The sequence below is a fragment of the Coregonus clupeaformis genome, unplaced genomic scaffold, assembly GCF_020615455.1.
Source record: "Coregonus clupeaformis isolate EN_2021a unplaced genomic scaffold, ASM2061545v1 scaf4624, whole genome shotgun sequence".
Lineage (NCBI taxonomy): Eukaryota > Metazoa > Chordata > Actinopteri > Salmoniformes > Salmonidae > Coregonus > Coregonus clupeaformis.
Window position 1 is genome coordinate 1 of NW_025538078.1, and position 23479 is coordinate 23479.

Sequence of the window (23479 nt, forward strand, 5' to 3'; positions counted from 1 at the left end):
CTCTGTTTTGACTTGTTTTCATGTTTCTCATAATATTGTTTTCACATATTTGATTCCTGGTGAGGAGAAAACTCAGTTAGACAGGACTGCAGTTCAATTGACCAGTGATACAAAGTTCCATGATAAGAAACCCCATTGTAGTTCCACCATTATGTGATTTGATGTGTTTTATTTCAGAGGGTCATCAACATGTAAAAGAGCATTTAATATCGTATTGTAATGTAATTATGTTTTTCTAATAAACTTGAACTTGAACTTTAACCCTACTTCCAGGACCACACCGTCCACGACCCCGGCGCCCCCACCATTGCCACCCTGTCCCACCGCATCAAATGGAGCCGCATCACCAAGGAGCATGTCTCTGTCATCCTGGTGGCCATGGACGGAGAGGTCAAGGTGGAGGAGGACTATCTGGATCGGGTCCACATGGTGGGCTATCCCCAGACCCCCACTGACGCCAGCATCAAGATCACAGAGTTGAGGTCCAACGACACTGGCACCTACCGATGTGAGGTACAGCACGGCATCGAGGACAACCATGACACTGTGGACGTCCTGGTTCAAGGTAGGGACAGAGGGTAGTGGGAGTGTTACGGCTGCTTGCTGCCAAGGAATTCATATTTTGTTATTGCTCTCTTTGTAAACAAAGTTGGTGCTTATAGCTACCACTGTACAAATGTGAGTTTCTATCTTTAGATTTGAGGACATTAAAGAGGTTATACGGAACTTTTGCTTATATGGTTTCTCTTGGCCAAAAGGGGACGGGGTCCTAAATTAACAGAAACATTGTCCATAAATTGCCTAATTGAAAATACCCCCACACACCAATGAGCAAAATCATATATTATTTGCCTAAAACTAAGGATTTGTATGGTTTCATTTGTGATTTTTTAAAAATGATATTCTATCATTTGCTGTATGTACTGTATATAAACCATACAGCCAACTTTCAAGCAAAATAAATAATGTATCTTTAATCCACACAGATAGACAGTGATCTAATTATTTTATGGAGGCATTAGTGGCTGCTCTGTCGCTGTTATACTATGATCTCTCTCCAGGTATTGTGTTCCACTACCGGGCCATCACGACACGCTACACTCTGACCTTTGAGAAGGCCAAGGCAGCCTGTATCCAGAACAGTGCTGTGATCGCGACCCCAGAGCAGCTGCAGGCAGCGTACGATGACGGCTTCCACCAGTGTGACGCCGGCTGGCTCTCCGATCAGACTGTCAGGTCAGTCTATATCCCTCTCCTTCATCTGCACTGATCTGAAATCAGTTCCTGTTTTCAGATCAATGCCGAAGCAGTGAAGTGAATGAAGTGACTGGAAAGAACTGAACTGATTTCAGATCAAAGTGAAGGAGAGAGTCTATAAGGCTTGTCTTCAAATAGTGTTTGTTTTCTATAAAATATTAAGTGAGCTTGAGGGAGCTTGCCTGACACAATGGAGCCAATGGAATAGTCCCAAAAGTGCAAGCTCCGCCTATCTGGTACTCCAACCAGGCTCAATCAAATGCTTTGAAAGAAAACAATGATCTAAAAAAATACACCAAATACTTAGAATTTTGAACCCAGGTCTGCAGTCTATCCAAAGTTTGAAAATAAGTTAAAAGATTTTATTACACAGTTTATAATGACTGTGCATACAGTTCTCTAAGCATCATGAGGTCTTGAGATCATTTACTTTATATAGGAATTATGAATATAGATAGACTTGTCGGTTTGTATTTCAACATTGTCCATTTATTCCATGATTCCATTTTCATGTCAGTATTTGGATTGGTCATCCGTCTAAACACAGACGTCTGCCATGCTGAACTTTCTGTTGAATGTTTGACAGTTGAGCCTCTGAACGTGTCACTTCCTCTCGACACACAGCCTCTCTTGTCCTCCTTTCCATCCCTCCTTCCATCCCTGGCAAAAACCTAGAGGATTGTGTTGACCTTTCTCTGATCTCACCTGTACGTTTTTTCAACACCTCAGAATGAAAGCCCTCGTTCCATAAGCCTCTAGTCGATTTCTCAGAAATACTAGAGGGTTTAGAGGAAACGTTGTGGGACGGTTTTCCGGACACACATTAAGCCTAGTCTTGGACTAAGAAGCTTTTTAAAGCTTTTTAAGTCTCAGTCTAGGAAACCCTTGAAGATTTATCCATGGAAATAACATGTTTGAAATAATATGTTACCCAGGAAGGAAGACAAAGGCTCCAATTCATTCAATAAACTAACACGGCACTGCCTCAACTGATTCACTCAGAATGTTTATGTTGTAATGGAGGTGTTAACCATATTAAACCAACACATTGAATTTAATTGAATTTATTTGGGTCAAAACATATACAACGAGATATGCATCGGAACCCCAGAGGATAGCACTTTAAAGTATCACTCTGCAAAGTAGGCCTATCGCTCTGCACTGGTATGGATTTTATACTAATTTCTGTTTTCTGTGAAAGGTACCCAATCCATGATCCACGTGAGAATTGCTACGGCGACAAAGACGAGTTCCCCGGGGTGCGAACCTACGGAGTGAGAGACGTCAACGAGACTTACGACGTGTACTGTTTTGCCGAGAAGATGACAGGTAACCAAGGAGACGTCCTTGATCTTTTTTTCATAAGTGAAAAACAGAATGAGATCAGGACATGTTCACCTTGGAGAATACAATACGTTTTCACAGACAACTTTTTCACTCTGATGTGAAAATCGGGAACATTTACATTTTGATGAATGTGCATTGCCTTAATCAAATAAATGAGTTACATTGACTCAAATATTCTTAACTACACAACTATCAACCTCAAGTTACACTGAACATGTCACTACCTCACCTCCCCTGTTGTTTCCTCTCCCAGGCAGTGTGTTCTACTCTGGCTCTGTGGCTAAGTTCACCTACTCCGAGGCTGAGGAACAGTGCAGTAAGCAGGGGGCCCTGTTGGCCACCACAGGACAGCTGTACCTGGCCTGGCAGGCTGGTCTGGATGTGTGCAATGCAGGCTGGCTGGGGGACAGGAGCGTCCGCTACCCCATCAACATCCCAAGGCCGCAGTGCGGAGGGGGGTCTGCTGGGGGTACGGACCGTGTACCTCCACGTCAACCAGACGGGGTACCCACTCCCGAATCCCGCTACGATGCCTACTGCTACACAGGTAGGTTGCATTTAGCCTGGTCCCAGATCTGTTTGTGCCAAACATGACAACAACTATAGGAGTTGGCTATATAGCACAAACAGATCTAGAACTCAGGCTAGGTTACACTGTGAATCAACCATAGACTTAATACCAGTGTATGTACAGTATGTCATCATTGGAAGGAACCTACCGACACAAGATTATTTTTGTGTTTCATAAGCGTTTTAGTGTCATATTTGTAAGCGTGTGTGTGTTTGCGTGTGCATTTTTGTGTCATATTTGTGTAATATTTTTAAGCGTTTCATTGTTTCATATTTTTCAAATGGCTGAATTTGTTCAGGATCACAACATTGTTAAGTGCAACAGTAAACAACCATTCGCACCACACGTTTCAGTTTCGAAACCGTTCCCAAGAGTTTAGCGATCACAAGCATGAACCCTTTCTTCGGTCTCCTCCAGAAACGGACGAGGACGGCTCGGGCATGGTGGTGCCCACCAAGGCGGGCAGCGGCGTGCTGAGCGTCGCCACAGTGACCCAGGGTCCTCCCGAGGTGTTCTTCAGGAAGACGGCCACGGAGAGCGAGGCGTTGGGCGATGTCCTGGCCACCCAGAAACCCACCAGCGTGGACTTCACCTTCGGGACTGAGCTGCCCCTGCCACAGCCACCCAGTGTCACAGAGCTTCCGTTCCCACAGCCGCCCAGTGTCACCGAGCTGCCCCTGCCACAGCCGCCCAGTGTCACCGAGCTGCTCCTGCCACAGCCGCCCAGTGTCACCGAGCTGCCCCTGCCACAGCTGCCCAGTGTCACCGAGCTGCCCCTGCCACAGCCGCCCAATGTCACCGAGCTGCCCCTGCCACAGCCGCCCAGTGTGACAGAGTTGGTTGTGGATGTTGTGGGGAGAGTAACGGCCAGGCCAGATGTGGGGAGTGAGATCAGCAAAGTGAGCGGATCAGGATATTTATTTTCTGCTACAGGTCAGTGACTGGATATCTGCTGTGTTTGAGTGTAAATAGCATACGTAGTCACTTTTCTTGGGATGCTGTGTTGGAAAAGTTGTTGCTGGAACAATTGAGTATGCAAGCCCTACTTTCAATACTACTGTGAGTTTGCATGTTGAAATGGAAAGAGAAGAATTGCAGTCATTGATGAGGAGACTTGCCAGCTTTATAATTGATATAAAAATCTGAATGATTACAAACTGTGAATGAAAACACACTTGGGTGATTAATGTGTCTGGTGCATGAGATCAACCACATTATATCAGCATTATTACCCACCCCCCCATCTGTAGGTGTTGTGTTCCACTACCGTGCTGGCTCTAGCCGCTACGCCTTCACCTTCGAGGAGGCCCAGCTGGCCTGTCAGAGTGTTGGAGCCTCCATCGCCACCCCAGAGCAGCTCCAGGCTGCCTATGAGGCCGGCTACCACCAGTGTGATGCAGGCTGGCTTCTGGATCAGACCGTCAGGTAGGAAGGAAGACACATGCTTGTCTGTATAGATGTACATGGGCACACAAACATATTTAAAGACAGAACTACAGACATATTAATACATGCATACACACACTAACTACGGGAGGCTGCTGAAGGGAGGATGGCTCATAATAATGCCTGGAATGGAGTAAATGGAATGGTATGAACAACATGGAAACCATGTGTTTGATTTGTTCAATACCATTCAATTTATTCAGTTCCAGCCAGAGTCCGTCCTCCCCAATGAAGGTGCCACCAGCCTCGGGCCACCTGTGCCCCACACAGAGACTGTACTTGTTTCAAGTCCTTGTCACTGTTCCTTACCATCAGTACAACCATCTTATTTTCTTCTTTATACGCCCATTCATGACCGTGAATAAAGGTTGTTGTCATGTCCAGGTATCCAATCGTGTCTCCTCGGGAAAAGTGCTCTGGGGATCTGGAGACTTTACCAGGAGTGAGGTCCTATGGACTGAGGCCCGCTGATGAACACTACGATGTGTACTGCTACGTGGACAGACTCAGGGGTGAGAAAACACACTAGGTTTCGTTCATTCAAATTGCTCTTGAATCACTTTGTAACCCAGAGACGTTGTCATAGCTTGTGTCTATTTCTTGTCTGTCTATTGCAGTAGTAGTCTTTAAAGATAAGTCAAGAGGTTGGGCTAGTTTGTTGTATATACACTGTCTTAACCATGTGGGAAATGAATGGCAATTGAAAAAGAGGTTTGGCTTATCACAAACCACAACGCTGTGGGAGTTGTTTTGAGCACTGCCTCAACTGTCATGTCCTTTCATTCTCTCCTTTTCTCTTCCACTTTCTCACCATCCTCTCATCCCTTAACCTGACTGTCTCCTCTCCTCTCCTCTCCTCTCCTCTCCTCTCCTCTCCTCTCCTCTCCTCTCCCTCTCCTCTCCTCTCCTCTCCTCTCCTCTCCTCTCCTCTCCTCTCCTCTCCTCTCCTCTCCTCTCCCCTCATCCCTTAACCTGACTGTCCTCTCTTCTCTAGGCGATGTGTTCCATGCTGGCTCCAGTGAGGGCTTTACCTACGACGGTGCTCTGGCTCACTGTCAGGAGCTGAACGCTACCCTGGCCTCTACTGGACAGCTCTACGCCGCCTGGAGACAAGGGTTGGATAAGTGCCGCGCAGGCTGGCTAATCGACCGAGCGTCCGCTACCCCATCACCAACCCCCGGGCGGCGTGTGGTGCAGGGAAGGCAGGGGTGTACACAGTATTCACGCACAACAACCAGACGGAATACCCAGACCTGTACTCAGATATGACGCCTACTGCTTCAAAGGTATGGACTGAAATGCGTTGAATCATAAGTCATGTTGTTTCCATTTTCTCACTCACTCTCACTCACTTGCTCGCTCGCATTCTCACTCACTCACTCACCTACTCTCTCTCACTCACTCACACAATCACTCACTCACCCACTCACTCACTCACTCACTCAAAAATAATTTTTTTCCTTGTAGTGGACATCTTGCTTCTCGCCAATGAAACTGGATTGAACATCACAGAGATAGAAGAGGCTTTGGTTAACCTCACATCCATCACTGATTTGCTGAGGCCTGGTAAGAGCCATAGTCTTCATTTGCTCTTAATAAGCATTTTATGGAATTCTACACTAGAAATGAAAGAGTTATATATATATATATATATATATATATATATATATATATATATATTGTGATGTCACGAGAGGCTGTGTCCTGGAGGGACGTTACATCCCCCTGAGGTGGCTGCAAACCCAGACAGCTATGGCTCCATCTGCTGGTATGGTCGGGAACTCCACCCCTCTATGGCCAATCTTCCCACGCAGCTGAAACAAATGAGGAGCTGATGAGCTGAAGGTTTGGGAAGGGAAGAGACACACTGAGGGAGTGTGTGGGGGGTGAAGAGACACAGTCTCCAACCTGGGCTCTCTGGAGGACAAGAGTGCTGCACGTCCACTTCCATGAGGAATATAAGGATTTGGAGATACTTACCTTTGGGAAAGACTCACCTTTGGATATATGCACCTGTGGAAATACGTGTGGGACATTTGGAAGGACGTTTTGCTGGGTTGGCCACTAGCTGCAACGTGGAATACAGTAAGACTGGGGAAAAGTTATTTGAGCGAGGGAGAGTTATGATTTTGGATGTGGAAGAGACATCCCTGAACTGTTAACCCTTAAAGAGCCACCAGAGAACAGAATTGTGTTATAATTTCGTTAGTTTCCCAAGACCTTTAATAAAATCCTTGTTTTGATTGAACCTGGTCTCCTTGCACTACTTGAGCAATCCCGCTGAAAGCTGTGTAGCCTCTCGTGACATCACAGATGGTGGAGAATACGGGCACGCTCAAGCGTTAATAGTGCATGTCAGAGGAGGATACCGAAGGTTTGATCACCCAGTTTTCCAAGTTGGCCGTAGGCTCCCCGCCGACTGAAATGGAGGACATATTGAAAGCCCTTGTTGCTGGCCAGCAAGCCCAGATGCAAGCAAACGTGGCTCTCTTGGAGGAGCAAAAGAAAGCCAACCTTCTGAAGGCAGAGGAATTGCAGTTGCAGAGACAGATGGTTGTCCAAAATACCCGCCCAATAAAGGCAAGTGACTTTATATCTAAGATGGGAGCTACCGATGACATTGAGGCATACCTGCATGCATTTGAGGCCACGGCCACTAGGGAAGCCTGGCCCAAGCAACAGTGGGTTGGTCTGTTAGCCCCCTTTCTAACCGGGGAATCGCTGAATGCTGTCCGGGACCTGGGCCCTGACCAGGTTACTGACTATGATGCCCTGAAGTCTGAGATCCTCAGCAGATATGGACTCACAAAGTTTGGTATGGCCCAGCGCTTTCACAGCTGGACCTTCCAACCAGACCAACCTCCTCGGGCGCAGATGCATGAACTTGTCCGAATCGCAAGGAAATGGCTGGATCCGCAGAGGAATACAGCAGCGGCGGTGGTGGAGGCCGTTGTGGTGGATCGTTACCTCACGCGCCCTGCCTTATGAGGCAAAACGGTTCATCAGTCAACAGGCCTTGACCACGGCTGATCTGACCGTGGAAGCTGTGGAAAAGTACCAGGCCACAGCGGAGATGCTGAATGCTTCCCGAAAAAGACCCCAGGAGTGCGGCCCCACCACAAATGGGAAGAACCCGTCCAAAGGACCCCAAGGTCTCGAACCCAGCCCCGTCAGGACTTATCCCGGCTCCAGGGGGAGCCAGAAACCAGGCGGGTCCAAGAAGAGTACACCAGGAGGGGGAAACTCGACAGTGTTACCGGTGTGGGGAGATGGGACATATCTCCTGGCAGTGTGGGAAACCAGCCGATGAACCTATGCCCACTGCGGAGTCCTCCAGCTCAGCACCCTCACACCGTGTTGCCTCGCTCTTGGGAGTCGTAGATGGCGGCCCAGATCGACCCCCCACCTGCCCGGTAACTGTGAATCACCATGATGTGGAGGCCTTACTGGATTCTGGTAGCCGGGCCACCCTGGTGCGTAAGGATTTGGTGGGCCCAACGTGTCTGACCCCGGGGAAAGTCCTCCCAGTTTCCTGTGTCCATGGGGACACCAGAGAATACCCCATTACTGAACTTACAATGACCAGCACACGGGGAACCATACACACGACGGCGGGGGTGGTTGATTCCCCTCCCCGTCCCTGTCCTAATTGGGACGAGACTGCCCAGCCTTTTACCCACTCTGGAGAGAGTCTCAGGAGAGGATAACCCGAGTACCTCGGAAACGGAGAGGCAAGACTCATCCTGGGAAGGCTCCGGTGCAATCCTCCGAATTACTCACTCCCGCCCGGGCTCGGATAGGGATGGCAGGTGCCCAGACCGACACAGAGACGGAGCTACAGAATCTGGACAAAGAACTGTCTGGTCTGAAGGGGACCGCTGAGAGGTATCGTTTGTTAAAGCAACAGTTAGACATGAAGACAGAAGAGTTAGATATCCTCCAGGCTAAACTCCAACAGAGCTCCTTCCATAAGCAACAGGAGGAGCTGGAGAGGCTGCGCAGGACCATCGAGGAGTGTGAGGAGACCCTGCGCAGTAGTAAGGAGGTCCAGAAGAAGGCAGAGGAGAAGTACAAGGTGTTGGAGAACAAGATGAAGAATGCGGAGGCAGAGAGAGAGAAGGAACTGAAAGCTGCTCAACAGAAGCTAAACTCTGCTAAAACCAAGGCTGATGCGTTCAGTAAGAAACTCAAGGAGAGACAACAGGAGGCTGAGTCCCTGGTCCTAGAGTTGGAGGAGTTGAAGAGAGAGCAGTCTGGCAAGCACCACGGCAATGCGGACGCCCTCTCCCGGCGTGATGCCTTCTTCGCTGCCTTTACCCGACGAGGACGTCGGTCCCGAGGAGGGGGGATGTGTGATGTCACGAGAGGCTGTGTCCTGGAGGGACGTTACATCCCCTGAGGTGGCTGCAAACCCAGACAGCTATGGCTCCATCTGCTGGTATGGTCGGGAACTCCACCCCTCTATGGCCAATCTTCCCACGCAGCTGAAACAAATGAGGAGCTGATGAGCTGAAGGTTTGGGAAGGGAAGAGACACACTGAGGGAGTGTGTGGGGGGTGAAGAGACACAGTCTCCAACCTGGGCTCTCTGGAGGACAAGAGTGCTGCACGTCCACTTCCATGAGGAATATAAGGATTTGGAGATACTTACCTTTGGGAAAGACTCACCTTTGGATATATGCACCTGTGGAAATACGTGTGGGACATTTGGAAGGACGTTTTGCTGGGTTGGCCACTAGCTGCAACGTGGAATACAGTAAGACTGGGGAAAAGTTATTTGAGCGAGGGAGAGTTATGATTTTGGATGTGGAAGAGACATCCCTGAACTGTTAACCCTTAAAGAGCCACCAGAGAACAGAATTGTGTTATAATTTCGTTAGTTTCCCAAGACCTTTAATAAAATCCTTGTTTTGATTGAACCTGGTCTCCTTGCACTACTTGAGCAATCCCGCTGAAAGCTGTGTAGCCTCTCGTGACATCACAATATATATATATATATATACATTTGAAGTCGGAAGTTTACATGCACTTAGATTGGAGTCATTAAAACTTGTTTTTCAACCACTCCACAAATTTCTTGTTAACAAACTATAGTTTTGGCAAGTCGGTAAGGACATCTACTTTGACTGTGCCTTTAAACAGCTTGGAAAATTCAAGAAAATGATGTCATGGCTTTAGAAGCTTCTGATAGGCTAATTGACATCATTTGAGTCAATTGGAGGTGTACCTGTGGATGTATTTAAAGGACTACCTTCAAACTCAGTGCCTCTTTGCTTGACATCATGGGAAAATCAAAAGAAATCAGCCAAGACCTCAGAAAAAAATTGTAGACCTCCACAAGTCTGGTACATCCTTGGGAGCAATTTCCAAACACCTGAAGGTACCAGATTCATCTGTACAAACAATAGTACGCAAGTATAAACACCATGGGACCACGCAGCCGTCATACCGCTCAGGAAGGAGACGCGTTCTGTCTCCTAGAGAAAAGTGCAAATCAATCCCAGAACAACAGCAAAGGACATTGTGAAGATGCTGGAGGAAACAGGTACAAAAGTATCTATATCCACAGCAAAACGAGTCCTATATCGACATAACCTGAAAGGCCGTTCAGCAAGGAAGAAGCCACTGCTCCAAAACCGTCATAAAAAAGCCAGACTACGGTTTGGTGGAAAAAGGGGGTAACTTGCAAGCCGAAGAACACCATCCCAACTGTGAAGCACGGGGTGACAGCATCATGCTGTGGGGGTGCTTTGCTGCAGGAGGGACTGGTGCACTTCACAAAATAGATGGCATCATGAGGAAGGAAAATTATGTGGATATATTGAAGCAACATCTCAAGACATCAGTCAGGAGGTTAAAGCTTGGTCGCAAATGGGTCTTCCAAATGGACAATGACCCCAAGCATACTTCCAAAGTTGTGGCAAAATGGCTTAAGGACAACAAAGTCAAGGTATTGGTGTGGCCAACACAAAGCCCTGACCTCAATCCTATAGAAAATTTGTGGGCAGAACTGAAAAAGCGTGTGCGAGCAAGGAGGCCTACAAACCTGACTCAGTTACACCAGCTCTGTCAGGAGGAATGGGCCAAAATTCACCCAATTTATTGTGGGAAGCTTGTGGAAGGCTACCCGAAACATTTGACCCAAGTTAAACAATGTAAAGGCAATGCTACCAAATACTAATTGAGTGTATGTAAACTTCTGATCCACTGGGAATGTGATGAAAGAAATAAAAGCTGTAATAAATCATTCTCTCTACTATTATTCTGACATTTCACATTCTTAAAAAAAAGTGGTGATCCTTACTGACATAAGACAGGGAATCTTTACTAGGATTAAATGTCAGGAATTGTGAAAAACTGAGTTTAAATGTATTTGGCTAAGGTGTATGTAAACTTCCGACTTCAACTGTATGTACATTATTGAAATATGTAAATCCCTTTTCTTTCTTTCTTTCTTTCTTTCTTTCTTTCTTTCTTTCTTTCTTTCTTTCTTTCTTTCTCTCTCTCTCTCTCTCTCTCTCTCTCTCTCTCTCTCTCTCTCTCTCTCTCTCTCTCTCTCTCTCTCTCTCTCTCTCTCTCTCTCTCTCTCTCTCTCTCTCTCTCTCTCTCTCTCTCTCTCTCTCTCTCTCTCTCTCTCTCTCTCTCTCTCTTTCTCTTTCTTTCATTTCTCTCTCTCCACAGTCCTGCCTTCCATCACTGCTCCCATCTCTGTGGAGTCCTCAGGCTCTGGTTCTGGTTCCGGGGCCTCTGGGGCCAGTGGATCATCCGGAGATCTCTCTGGTGATCACTCCGGTGAACTGCCTTATTCCGGGGATCTGTCCGGGTCAGGTGATCTTTCAGGCAGCGGGAGCGCCGAGATTCCCAGTGGATCGTCTGGCCTGAGTAGTGGAGATGCGTCCGGCTCGGGGCTGAGTGGAGACGGATCGGGAATAACGGTCATCTTCTCTTCAGGGAGCGGCAGTGTTTTATCCGGTTCGGGCTCTGGGGGGTCCTCAGGAGGCTGGAGAGGGAAGCATTGGGATCCTCACCTTCCCCACACGAATGGGATCGGGAATGGGATTGGGAATGGTCAGTGGCAGTGCGTTCCTGTCGGGATCGGGAAGTGGATCCGGTGTCAGCTCTGAAGAGAGCGGCTCTTCGTCCGACAGCTCCAGCAGCTCTGGGAAAAGTGGGACGTTTTCTGGAATGTCGTCCGGCTCCAGCTCTAGTTCCAGTGAGAAGTTTTCCGGATTTCCCTCAGGATTCTTTCCCTCAGGAGGCTCCAGTGGTCATTCGGGAGAGGAGTCGGGAAGCAGAGACACTCAGGTCCTGCTGATCCATGGGAAGCTGGTGGAGGTTTCCACCTCTCACACACACACAGAGCAGGAGCTTGGTGGAGGGGGCCTGGAGTTCAGCGGCTCCGGATCGGGCAGCAGTGGCTCAGGGTTCTTCCCGGGTGTGACTTTCTTGGGGTCAGGGTTTACTGACCTCACAGGGTCAGCCTCAGGAGAACAGGAGGTCTCGGGGGTCTCTCCACTACGGCTCCGGAAGCGGTGATATCAGCGGGTCAGCCTCGGGCAGCAGTGGCTCAGGGTTCTTCCCAGGTGTGACCTTCTTGGGGTCAGGGTTTACTGACCTCACGGGGTCAGCCTCAGGGGAACAGGAGGCCTCGGGGTCTCTCCACTACGGCTCCGGGAAACGGTGATATCAGCGGTTCAGCCTCGGGCAGCAGTGGCTCAGGGTTCTTCCAGGGTGTGACCTTCTTGGGGTCAGGGTTTACCGACCTCACGGGGTCAGCCTCAGGGGAACAGGAGGCCTCTGGGTCTCTCCACTACGGCTCCGGAAGCGGTGATATCAGCAGTTCGGCCTCGGGCAGCAGTGGTTCTGGGTTCTTCCCGGGTGTGACCTTTTTGGGGTCAGGGTTTACCGACCTCACGGGGTCAGCCTCAGGGGAACAGGAGGCCTCTGGGTCTCTCCACTACGGCTCCGGGAAGCGGTGATATCAGCGGTTCAGCCTCGGGCAGCAGTGGCTCAGGGTTCTTCCCGGGTGTGACCTTCTTGGGATCAGGGTTCACCGACCTTACAGGGTCAGCCTCAGGGGAACAGGAGGCCTCAGGGTCTCTCCACTATGGATACGGAGCGGGAAGAGGTGGATACGCATCAGGGTTCGGAACGTCGGGCTTCCCATCCGGGGACATGTCTGAAATCTCCAGATCCTCCACCAGCGGTGAGGAGGACAGCGCTGTCACCTTCCTGACTAGTGACTTAATGACAGAGGTTTCCAAGGTGACCACGGTTTCCATGGAGCTGGGGGCTGGGCCAGTGGAGATCAACGGGCAGGGAAGCGGGTTCCACTCAGGAGCGGCTCCGACCACCCAACCCAGGCCAGCGGTGTCTCATCTGGGGCACACTCTGGAGATCTGCTCTCTGTGGTGCTGTCCTCTGCCCAGTGACAGGGAGCTTATGGCGGACACAGAGGGGCCAGAGGAGGCCCTGGCTGGGGGGGCTGAGCTGGAGGAGATCACCGGCGAGTTTTACGTGACCTTTGCCCCCAACCTTGCTCCCACCGGATTGGCTGCCACCACGGCCCCGGCCATCTCCCTGCAGACCCCTGCCGTCATGGAGGAGCCGTCCTCAGAGGAGGGTGAGTCAGCACACTTTCAGTCTACTCCATTTTCATTGCTATGAACAGTTAAAATAATGTTTGTTTTGCTGTCATGCTGTAGAACCAACAGACTTATTTAAATAGTGTAAAGTAACGTGGCATGGTGTTTTTATTAAGGTGCCAATCAGAAATGTCACCCTATTCCCCATATAGTGCACTAAATAGGGAGTAGGGTGCTATTTCGGTGCTAAGGTACACACTGTATTGTACTCATCCTAATTGTATTCATGCTTAGGTATGCCTAACCCCTGTGACCCTAACCCGTGTGGTGCTGGGTCATGCTCAGTGGAGGATGGCGATGGGCTGTGCCAGTGTCCACCCGGGAAAGTGGGAGATGGGTGCCAGTATGGTGAGTCCTGATGCTGGGGTATCATTATCTCTCATTATCTCTCTCAAGACGTCTTAAAACAAGGTCTTACCGAGCAAGGTCTTCGTTCCTAACTCTCTGCACATCTCTCTTTCTGATCCATTCTGACGTCCTCAGAAGTGTTGTAAATGTTTTACTGTAAAGTAACACACCTTTGTAAACAAAGTTTCTAACAATGCTTTTCTCATATCTCTACTGTATGCCTGGACATCAGCCCCTCTGTCACGATTAGGGTTGCGTAATGGTTTTTCTGAAATCCCGTTTGGAGTTTTCCCGAATCAGAAGGGAATAAGCAGGAAATCCGGAATCCTCCAACCAGGATTTCTGGGAAACCAGGGAATTCATTGAAAGTTCCTGGAATTTAGCAACCCTCTGTCCCGATGCTACTATCTGATACTGTACATACTGAGACAGTAATATTCTGTAGTCTGTATTTGAGTTGTATTTTTATTTTTGTGATACACTAACAATGCATTTTGTTCCCCCTTTTTCCTGTCTTAATGTACTGTAGGTTTTGTGTTGTAATGTGATGTTGTGTGTCTTGTTTTGTCCTGTTTTCCTACACCTGGTTTTGGGTCTCTCATTCGTTGTGTTTGTCAGACAGTCGCGGGCTCTTTGGCGTGTGTGTGTGTGTGTGTGTGTGTGTGTGTATCGTGTCCATCGTGTCCTTGCCCCGAGGTCTCAGGGTCTCTCCATCATACTCCTTTATCATGATTCACTCCATCCTGTGTTGTTTTTGTTCTGCTGTTGCCTAGGTTACAGTAAGCGTACCCAGCTGGCAAAAGTGGTTGAAAGGACGTCATTATGATGCCATTTCAGCCAGATCTGTCTGCTGAGTCTATTCTCCCTCCTGCTGCATGCCTGCTAACCCCTTGTACACCTACCGACATCCTGGTGCATACTTGGAACTGCCTATATGAATCCGAACACAAGGCTGCCCATAGAATTATAATTACTCTCATCTAGTCATTCTATTTCTATGAGTCTGCCACCCAACAAGTGGCTGATCCGGACTTAACCTTACTTTGGATCTTAATACATTTATATGATCAATTATCTGTCTACTAAACTGTATGAATCAGAAGTTCAACATTTATGGAAAAAAAGTTGTAAAATGTTGTGGTCTGAAGAGTGAACATAATTGAGAGTGAGTATTCATCTTCCTTTCAATGATGATCTGACACAGTAAGGTTGGAGTCTGAATCACTATGTTGCAGCATCTCAGAGCGTTCCGATTCCATGAGTTCCAAGATGTTGTTTTCGTGCTCCCCCCTACCAAGGCAACTACCGCCTCCCCCCTTAACCCCCTGAGGCACCAGTCTCACCCCGCACCCCCCTTTTTTGCAGAGGTTGATGTGTGCCATTCCAACCCTTGTGCCAATGGAGCCACCTGTGTGGAAAATGCAGACTCTTACAAATGCTTATGCCTGCCCAGCTACGGAGGGGACTGCTGCGAGATTGGTACGAGGTCGGCTTCAGCTAATGTTTACTAACAAACAACAACCTTTCAAAAACAACAGGAGTCATAAGGATGCAAAACGTTATCGCTGGCAGCTTGCATCATAGCAGGGCTGCGTTCAGGAGGACAAATGGCCGAAAACGTTTTTAAATGGAAACCCCCAATCGGGGTTATCATCGGGCAAGTTTGGGTATACTTCCTCTATTTCAAAAACGTTTTCTCCTGTTTTGTGTGTGCTGAACGTGACACAGGTGTGGCAGTGAATTATTCTGCCTGCCCCAGAATATGTTGCTTGTAGGCACAGATCTAGGATCAGCTTTCCTTTTGCCAAATCCTTACCATTAGGGGTAAAAACGCAAAACTGACATTAGATCCTTATGAGCAAAATATTTTAGCGGCCCCCCTCTTGACAGCGGAGAGAAATTTTGAAAACATTTTTACAGTTCATTTCCTGTAATTCTGCACATTTTGCTATGGGGTGTTGTCACGTTCGTTAAGGAACGGGTCAGACCAAGGCGCAGCGTGATATACGTACATGTTTATTTACACTGAATAAACACACGACAAAACAAGAAACGAAACGAAACGTGAAGTCCTAAGGTTGTACATACAACGAACCTTACCCGGAACAAGATCCCACAACTAGACAGTGCCAATAGGCTGCTAAAGTATGGTCCCCAATCAGAAACAACAAGCGACAGCTGCCTCTGATTGGGAACCACACCGCCAACATAGATCCACACATACTAGAATACAACATAGAAAACGCACAACAAAGAATATACACACTCTGACTCAACTTATAAGCGTCCCCTGAGTCAGGGCGTGACAGGTGTAGAGTAACTTTGTCGTTTTAAAGCAAGTTTTCTGAAATTCTACACATTTTGCCATGTGGCGGCGAGAAGATTTTGCAAGTTTATAACTCATTTCATGCAATTCTACTCCTTTTGCCATGGGGTGGAGGGGAATAATTAGCAGTTTTACTGCAACTTTCCTGCAATTCTACACATTTTGCCATAGGGTGGAGAGAAATGTTTGCCGTTTTTAATATGATATCTGAGTGAGAGTGACAAGGCTAATTGGTGTAACTGTCAGTGAATGACATAACAAGAGAAAAACTGCTGATGCACAACCACATTTAGAAATTGTACCTTGTGTATTCTACTATTCTAACTCTCAACAGTAAGTTAAGATCCCGACTGATCCACGGGCCTAAAGGGGTATAGGGGCATCCGTAGTCTAGGGGCAATGTCATCATACTTCGCCCTGTCCTTTACTCAGGACTGTGTTTATGTCTGGTGGGTGGATTTTCTCAGCCAGGTCTACACACAAAACAAGAAGTTCTGTATAGTGCCAAATAAGGGTTCTTTGGCTTGTAACCATGGCGGTTCCCTTTATGGTGCTAAACAGTACCAGTCAAAAGTTTGGACACACCTATTCATTCAAGGGTTTTTCTTAATTTTTTACTATTTTCTACATTGTAGAATAATAGTGACGACATCAAAACTATGAAATAACACATATGTAATCATGTAGTAACCAAAAAAGTGTTAAACAAAAAACAAGATTCTTCAAATAGCCACCATTTGCCTTGATGACAGCTTTGCACACTCTTGGCATTCTCTCAACCAGCTTCAGCTGGAATGATTTTCCAACAGTCTTGAAGGAGTTCCCACATATGCTGAGCACTTGTTGGCTGCTTTTCCTTCACTCTGCCGTCCGACTCATCCCAACCCATCTCAATTGGGTTGAGGTCGGGGGATGGTGGAGGCCAGGTCATCTGATGCAGCACTCCATCACTCTCCTTCTTGGTAAAATAGCCCTTACACAGCCTGGAGGTGTGTTGGGTCATTGTCCTGTTGAAAAACAAATGATAGTCCCACTAAGCCCAAACCAGATGGGGTGGTGTATCGCTGTAGAATGCTGTGGTAGCCATGCTGGTTAAGTGTGCCTTGAATTCTAAATAAATCACAGACAATGTCACCAGCAAAGCACCCCTACACCATAACACCTCCTCCTCCATGCTTTACGGTGGGAACTACACATGCGGAGATCATCCGTTCACCAACACCACGTCTCACAAAGACACGGCGGTTGTAACCAAAAGTCTCCAATTTGGACTCCAGACCAAATGACACATTTCCACCGGTCTAATGCCCATTGCTTGTGTTTCTTGGCCCAAGCAGGTCTCTTCTTCTTATTGGTGTCCTTTAGTAGTGGTTTCTTTGCAGCAATTCGACCATGAAGGCCTGATTCACACAGTCCCCTCTGAACAGTTGATGTTGAGATGTGTCTGTGACTTGAACTCTGTGAAGCATTTATTTGGGCTGCAATTTCTGAGGCTGGTAACTCTAATGAACTTATCCACTGCAGCAGAGGTAACTCTGGTTCTTCCATTCCTGTTGTGGTCCTCATGAGAGCCAGTTTCATCATAGTGCTTGATGGTTTTTGCGACTGCACTTGAAGAAACTTTCAAAGTTCTTGACATGTTCCATATTGACTGTCCTTCATGTCTTAAAGTAATGATGGGCTCTCGTTTCTCTTTGGTTATTTGGGCTGTTCTTGCCATAATATGGACTTGGTCTTTTACCAAATAAGGCTATCTTCTGTATACCCCCACTACCTTGTCACAACACAACTGATTGGCTCAAACGCATTAAGAAGGAAAGAAATTCCACAAATTAACTTTTAAGAAGGCGCACCTGTTAATTGAAATGCATTCCAGGTGACTACCTCATGAAGCTGGTTGAGAGAATGCCAAGAGTGTGCAAAGCTGTCATCAAGGCAAAGGGTGGCTATTTTAAGAATCTCACACTTTTTTGGTTACTACATGATTCCATATGTGTTATTTCATAGTTTTGATGTCTTCACTATTATTCTACAATGTAAAAAAATAGTAAAAATAAAGAAAAACCCTTGAATTAGTTGGTGTGTCCAAACTTTTTGACTGGTAGTGTATATAACCTTTTTTTGAAGGATCTATAAATGATCTATATAGCACCAAGAAAGGGTTCCACTATGGTTAAAAGCCTTTTTGGGGCTACATAGAACCCCATTTTTACAGTTCTCTATAGAACCTTTATGGAGAATGGTTCTATAAAGAACCTTTGTAATCTCAAAGGTTCTTTGTAGATCCTTTTGAAGAACCATACAGGTTTTTTTTATTTTGATTAGCCATATTATATTGTTGAAATTCCTTAAGCGTTATTATTTGTTTTATTGACAAGTTGAATTAGGTGTGATAGCTCTGGGTGTCTGGGAGTCACTAAGGAGAGAAATGAGAACCACTGATTTAGTCAACTGTTCTCAAGTGACACAAAGTCAGTGTCTTTTACAAGACACTGTCACTGGCCATAGTCATATTTAACATGTAATCGCATAACACAACTGATTAGATAAATTGGAATGACACTCTCACTCACGGTTGCACAAAAAGAGCTGTCCGCAAACCACGCCCCAAAATATTTGAATGATCCGTCGCCCTACATTTTAATTATCACAAAAAGAGGAAATAACCCTTTTCTGAACTGTAAAGAACCATTGAAGGGCTCAAATGGTTATTTTAGTCATTTTGGTTCCACATAGAACCATCATCCTTCCTAAAGAAACCTTGAGGAACCTTATTTTCTTAGTGTGTAGTTCTGTTGCTGCTCGTAGCAAGCAGGTGTGCTGAAGTAGCCTTTTTTTGAAATTGTTTAGTCATTTGGCGTGGTGAAGGAATGAATGAAACCGTTGAACGTTACAGAGAAGGGAAAAAGCGGTGGAAAATCACAAGGTATTCACCATGTTCTGTAAACAAGTATACAGAGTGAATTTCCCTACAGAAACTCTCATTAACTGTTGGGAGGGACTCACTAGACCGACTATTTATAATATTTATTGTATATTTAAAGTATCACAACCAACTATTATGTAGTAAAAGACTACCCAAGAGACCCCCTGTGCTAATTCTCCGGTAGTTTTAGTTTATGTTTTAAAACCCAAATGCATTATGGAAAGAACCTCAACCATTTTCTGCATTAACAACTGTACATTGTTGGCTTGTTTTGCAGGACAAAAACAAGTTGGCTAAAGCAGAACGCTTTGGTCACCAAACCCTGTAGTTGTGGGTTAAATGGATGCTTGATGGATGGTTCACCCCCCCAAAAATGTAATATACCTCAAAGTGGCCCAAAGTAAATTTGTGTTGCCAGTGTTCTCAAGCAGTGAATCAAGTTGATAGTTAATAGGTCCTGAAAAATGCAGTATTTTCACCAATGTGCAGTAATAATTATCACACCATAGGTTGGACTGAAAGAAATCAATGCTTACAGTTGGACAAATAATGGAGCATAAAAAGAATGCCAGCAGCAAGATAAGTTCTAGAACAAACACAGCCTACATAAAACCTCTATTGTGTCATATGTGGTGTTGAACAGTTTTCCCTCCTATCTAATGTAAATGTATTTGAGTGTCTGTAATAAACCGGACTTCTCCGGGGTGTGGTAGCCTCTGTCTCATTATCGCCCCCTGCTGTTGACGCCACAGACGAGCAGGAGTGTGAGGAGGGCTGGACTAAGTTTCAAGGCAACTGTTACCTGCACTTCCCCGAGAGAGAGACCTGGCTGGACGCCGAGCAGCGCTGCCGAGACCTCAGCGCTCACCTGGTCAGCATCATCACCCCAGAGGAACAGCACTTTGTCAACTGTGAGTAAAGGCCTGTGTGTGTGTGTGTGCCTGTGTGTGTTTGTTCCTGTGTATGTGTGTGTGCGTGTGTGTGAGATGTGAGAGAGAGAGAAAGAGAGCGAGAGAGATAGAATATCCCTTAACTCTTTCTCCCCTCCAGCCAACGGCCAGGACTACCAGTGGATTGGGCTCAATGACAAGACAGTGGAGAATGACTTCCGCTGGATAGACGGCACACCACTGGTGAGTCAGGCAGACAGACACATAGTCCCCACTCAGAGTACAGAGTAGGACCACCAGATCACCTATTGTAGCCTACCACATTCATACACTGTTCATAATGTAGCCTACCACATGAATACACTGTTCATACTGTACCTGTATATTAATACACTCTTCATACTGTACCTGTACATTAATACACTGTTCATAATGTACCTGTATATTAATACACTGTTCATAATGTACCTGTACAGTAATACACTGTTCATAATGTACCTGTACATCAATACACTATTCATAATGTACCTGTACATTAATACACTGTTCATACTGTACCTGTACATTAATACACTGTTCATAATGTACCTGTACATTAATACACTGTTCATAATGTACATGTACATTAATACACTGTTCATAATGTACCTGTATATTAATACACTCTTCATACTGTACCTGTACATTAATACACTGTTCATAATGTACCTGTATATTAATACACTCTTCATACTGTACCTGTACATTAATACACTGTTCAAAATGTACCTGTATATTAATACACTCTTCATACTGTACCTGTACATTAATACACTGTTCATAATGTACCTGTATATTAATACACTGTTCATACTGTACCTGTACAGTAATACACTGTTCATACTGTACCTGTACATTAATACACTGTTCATAATGTACCTATACATTAATACACTCTTCATACTGTACCTGTATATTAATACACTGTTCATAATGTACCTGTACATTAATACACTGTTCAAAATGTACCTGTATATTAATACACTGTTCATACTGTACCTGTACATTAATACACTGTTCATAATGTACCTGTATATTAATACACTGTTCATACTGTACCTGTACATTAATACACTGTTCATACTGTACCTGTACATTAATACACTGTTCATAATGTACCTGTACATTAATACACTGTTCATAATGTACCTATACATTAATACACTGTTCATAATGTAGCTGTACATTAATACACTGTTCATACTGTAGCTGTACATTAATACACTGTTCATACTGTACCTGTACAGTAATACACTGTTCATAATGTACCTGTTTATTAATACACTGTTCATACTGAACCTGTACATTAATACACTGTTCATAATGTACTTGTACATTCATACACTGTTCATACTGTACCTGTACAGTAATACACTGTTCATACTGTACCTGTACATGAATACACTGTTCATAATGTACCTGTACATTAATACACTCTTCATACTGTACCTGTACAGTAATACACTGTTTATAATGTACCTGTTTATTAATACACTGTTCATACTGAACCTGTACATTAATACACTGTTCATAATGTACTTGTACATTCATACACTGTTCATACTGTACCTGTACAGTAATACACTGTTCATACTGTACCTGTACATTAATACACTGTTCATAATGTACCTGTACATTAATACACTGTTCATAATGTACCTATACATTAATACACTCTTCATACTGTACCTGTACATTAATACACTGTTCATACTGTACCTGTACAGTAATACACTGTTCATACTGTACCTGTACATTAATACACTGTTCATACTGTACCTGTACATTAATACACTGTTCATACTGTACCTCTACATTAATACACTGTTCATACTGTACCTGTACATTAATACACTGTTCATAATGTACTTGTACATTAATACACGGTTCATACTGTAGCTGTACATTAATACACTGTTCATAATGTACTTGTACATTCATACACTGTTCATACTGTACCTGTACAGTAATACACTGTTCATACTGTACCTGTACATTAATACACTGTTCATAATGTACCTGTACATGAATACACTGTTCATAATGTACCTATACATTAATACACTCTTCATACTGTACCTGTACATTAATACACTGTTCATAATGTACCTGTACAGTAATACACTGTTCATACTGTACCTGTACATTAATACACTGTTCATAATGTACTTGTACATTCATACACTGTTCATACTGTACCTGTACAGTAATACACTGTTCATACTGTACCTGTACATGAATACACTGTTCATAATGTACCTATACATTAATACACTCTTCATACTGTACCTGTACAGTAATACACTGTTCATACTGTACCTGTTTATTAATACACTGTTCATAATGTACCTGTACAGTAATACACTGTTCATACTGTACCTGTACATTAATACACTGTTCATAATGTACTTGTACATTCATACACCGTTCATACTGTACCTGTACAGTAATACACTGTTCATACTGTACCTGTACAGTAATACACTGTTCATACTGTACCTGTACATTAATACACTGTTCATAATGTACCTGTACATGAATACACTGTTCATACTGTACCTATACATTAATACACTCTTCATACTGTACCTGTACATTAATACACTGTTCATAATGTACCTGTACAGTAATACACTGTTCATACTGTACCTGTACATTAATACACTGTTCATAATGTACTTGTACATTCATACACTGTTCATACTGTACCTGTACAGTAATACACTGTTCATACTGTACCTGTACATGAATACACTGTTCATAATGTACCTATACATTAATACACTCTTCATACTGTACCTGTACATTAATACACTGTTCATAATGTACCTGTACAGTAATACACTCTTCATACTGTACCTGTACATTAATACACTGTTCATAATGTACTTGTACATTCATACACTGTTCATACTGTACCTGTACAGTAATACACTGTTCATACTGTACCTGTACATTAACACACTGTTCATAATGTACTTGTACATTAATACACTGTTCATACTGTACCTGTACAGTAATACACTGTTCATACCTGTACCTGTTTATTAATACACTGTTCATACTGAACCTGTACAGTAATACACTGTTCATAATGGTCCTCTGTAGCTCAGCTGGTAGAGCACGGCGCTTGTAACGCCAAGGTAGTGGGTTCGATCCCGGGACCACGCATAAACAAAAATGTATGCATGCATGACTGTAAGTCGCTTTGGATAAAAGCGTCTGCTAAATGGCATATTATTATAATTATTATTATAATGTACCTGTACATTAATACACTGTTCATACTATACCTGTAGATTCTGATCCACATGCTATAGCCTACTGACTTACTCTCCTGATTTCTGTGTTTTCTACATTGAAAACAAGAAACAAACAGAAACATAAATGGTCTTTGTAACTTCCCACCAATGTTGCGCTCCTCTCCCCTCAGCAATTTGAGAACTGGCGGCCAAACCAGCCGGATAACTACTTTAACTCTGGAGAGGACTGTGTGGTGATGATCTGGCATGAGAACGGCCAATGGAACGACGTTCCCTGCAACTACCACCTGCCCTTCACCTGCAAGACTGGCCCAGGTACACACAGGGATCAGGGGTTAGGGGTCAAGAATTGTGTTCTAGAGTCTGGATGGGCACTGGTAATTTTACTGTACCTTCGCCATCATGATGTGTGGTTATCTTAT

General features: G+C 45.1%; 1 protein-coding gene across 1 annotated transcript; it reads left to right on the top strand.

Annotated features, from left to right (window-relative positions):
• Positions 1-273: 273 nt before the first annotated feature.
• LOC123490752 (aggrecan core protein-like) lies at positions 274-23372 on the top strand (the record flags this gene model as incomplete). The annotated part of the gene is given in 22 exon segments (XM_045220631.1): positions 274-565; positions 1062-1236; positions 2459-2586; positions 2858-3057; positions 3059-3113; positions 3116-3151; positions 3593-4108; positions 4426-4600; positions 5006-5133; positions 5616-5768; positions 5771-5857; positions 5860-5907; positions 6089-6187; positions 11302-11737; positions 11823-12117; positions 12225-12498; positions 12668-13243; positions 13500-13613; positions 14979-15092; positions 19618-19776; positions 19916-19998; positions 23228-23372. Coding segments are annotated over 22 exon segments (4288 nt in total), but the record flags the coding sequence as incomplete, so codon positions are not given.
• Between the last annotated feature and the right edge of the window lie 107 nt (positions 23373-23479).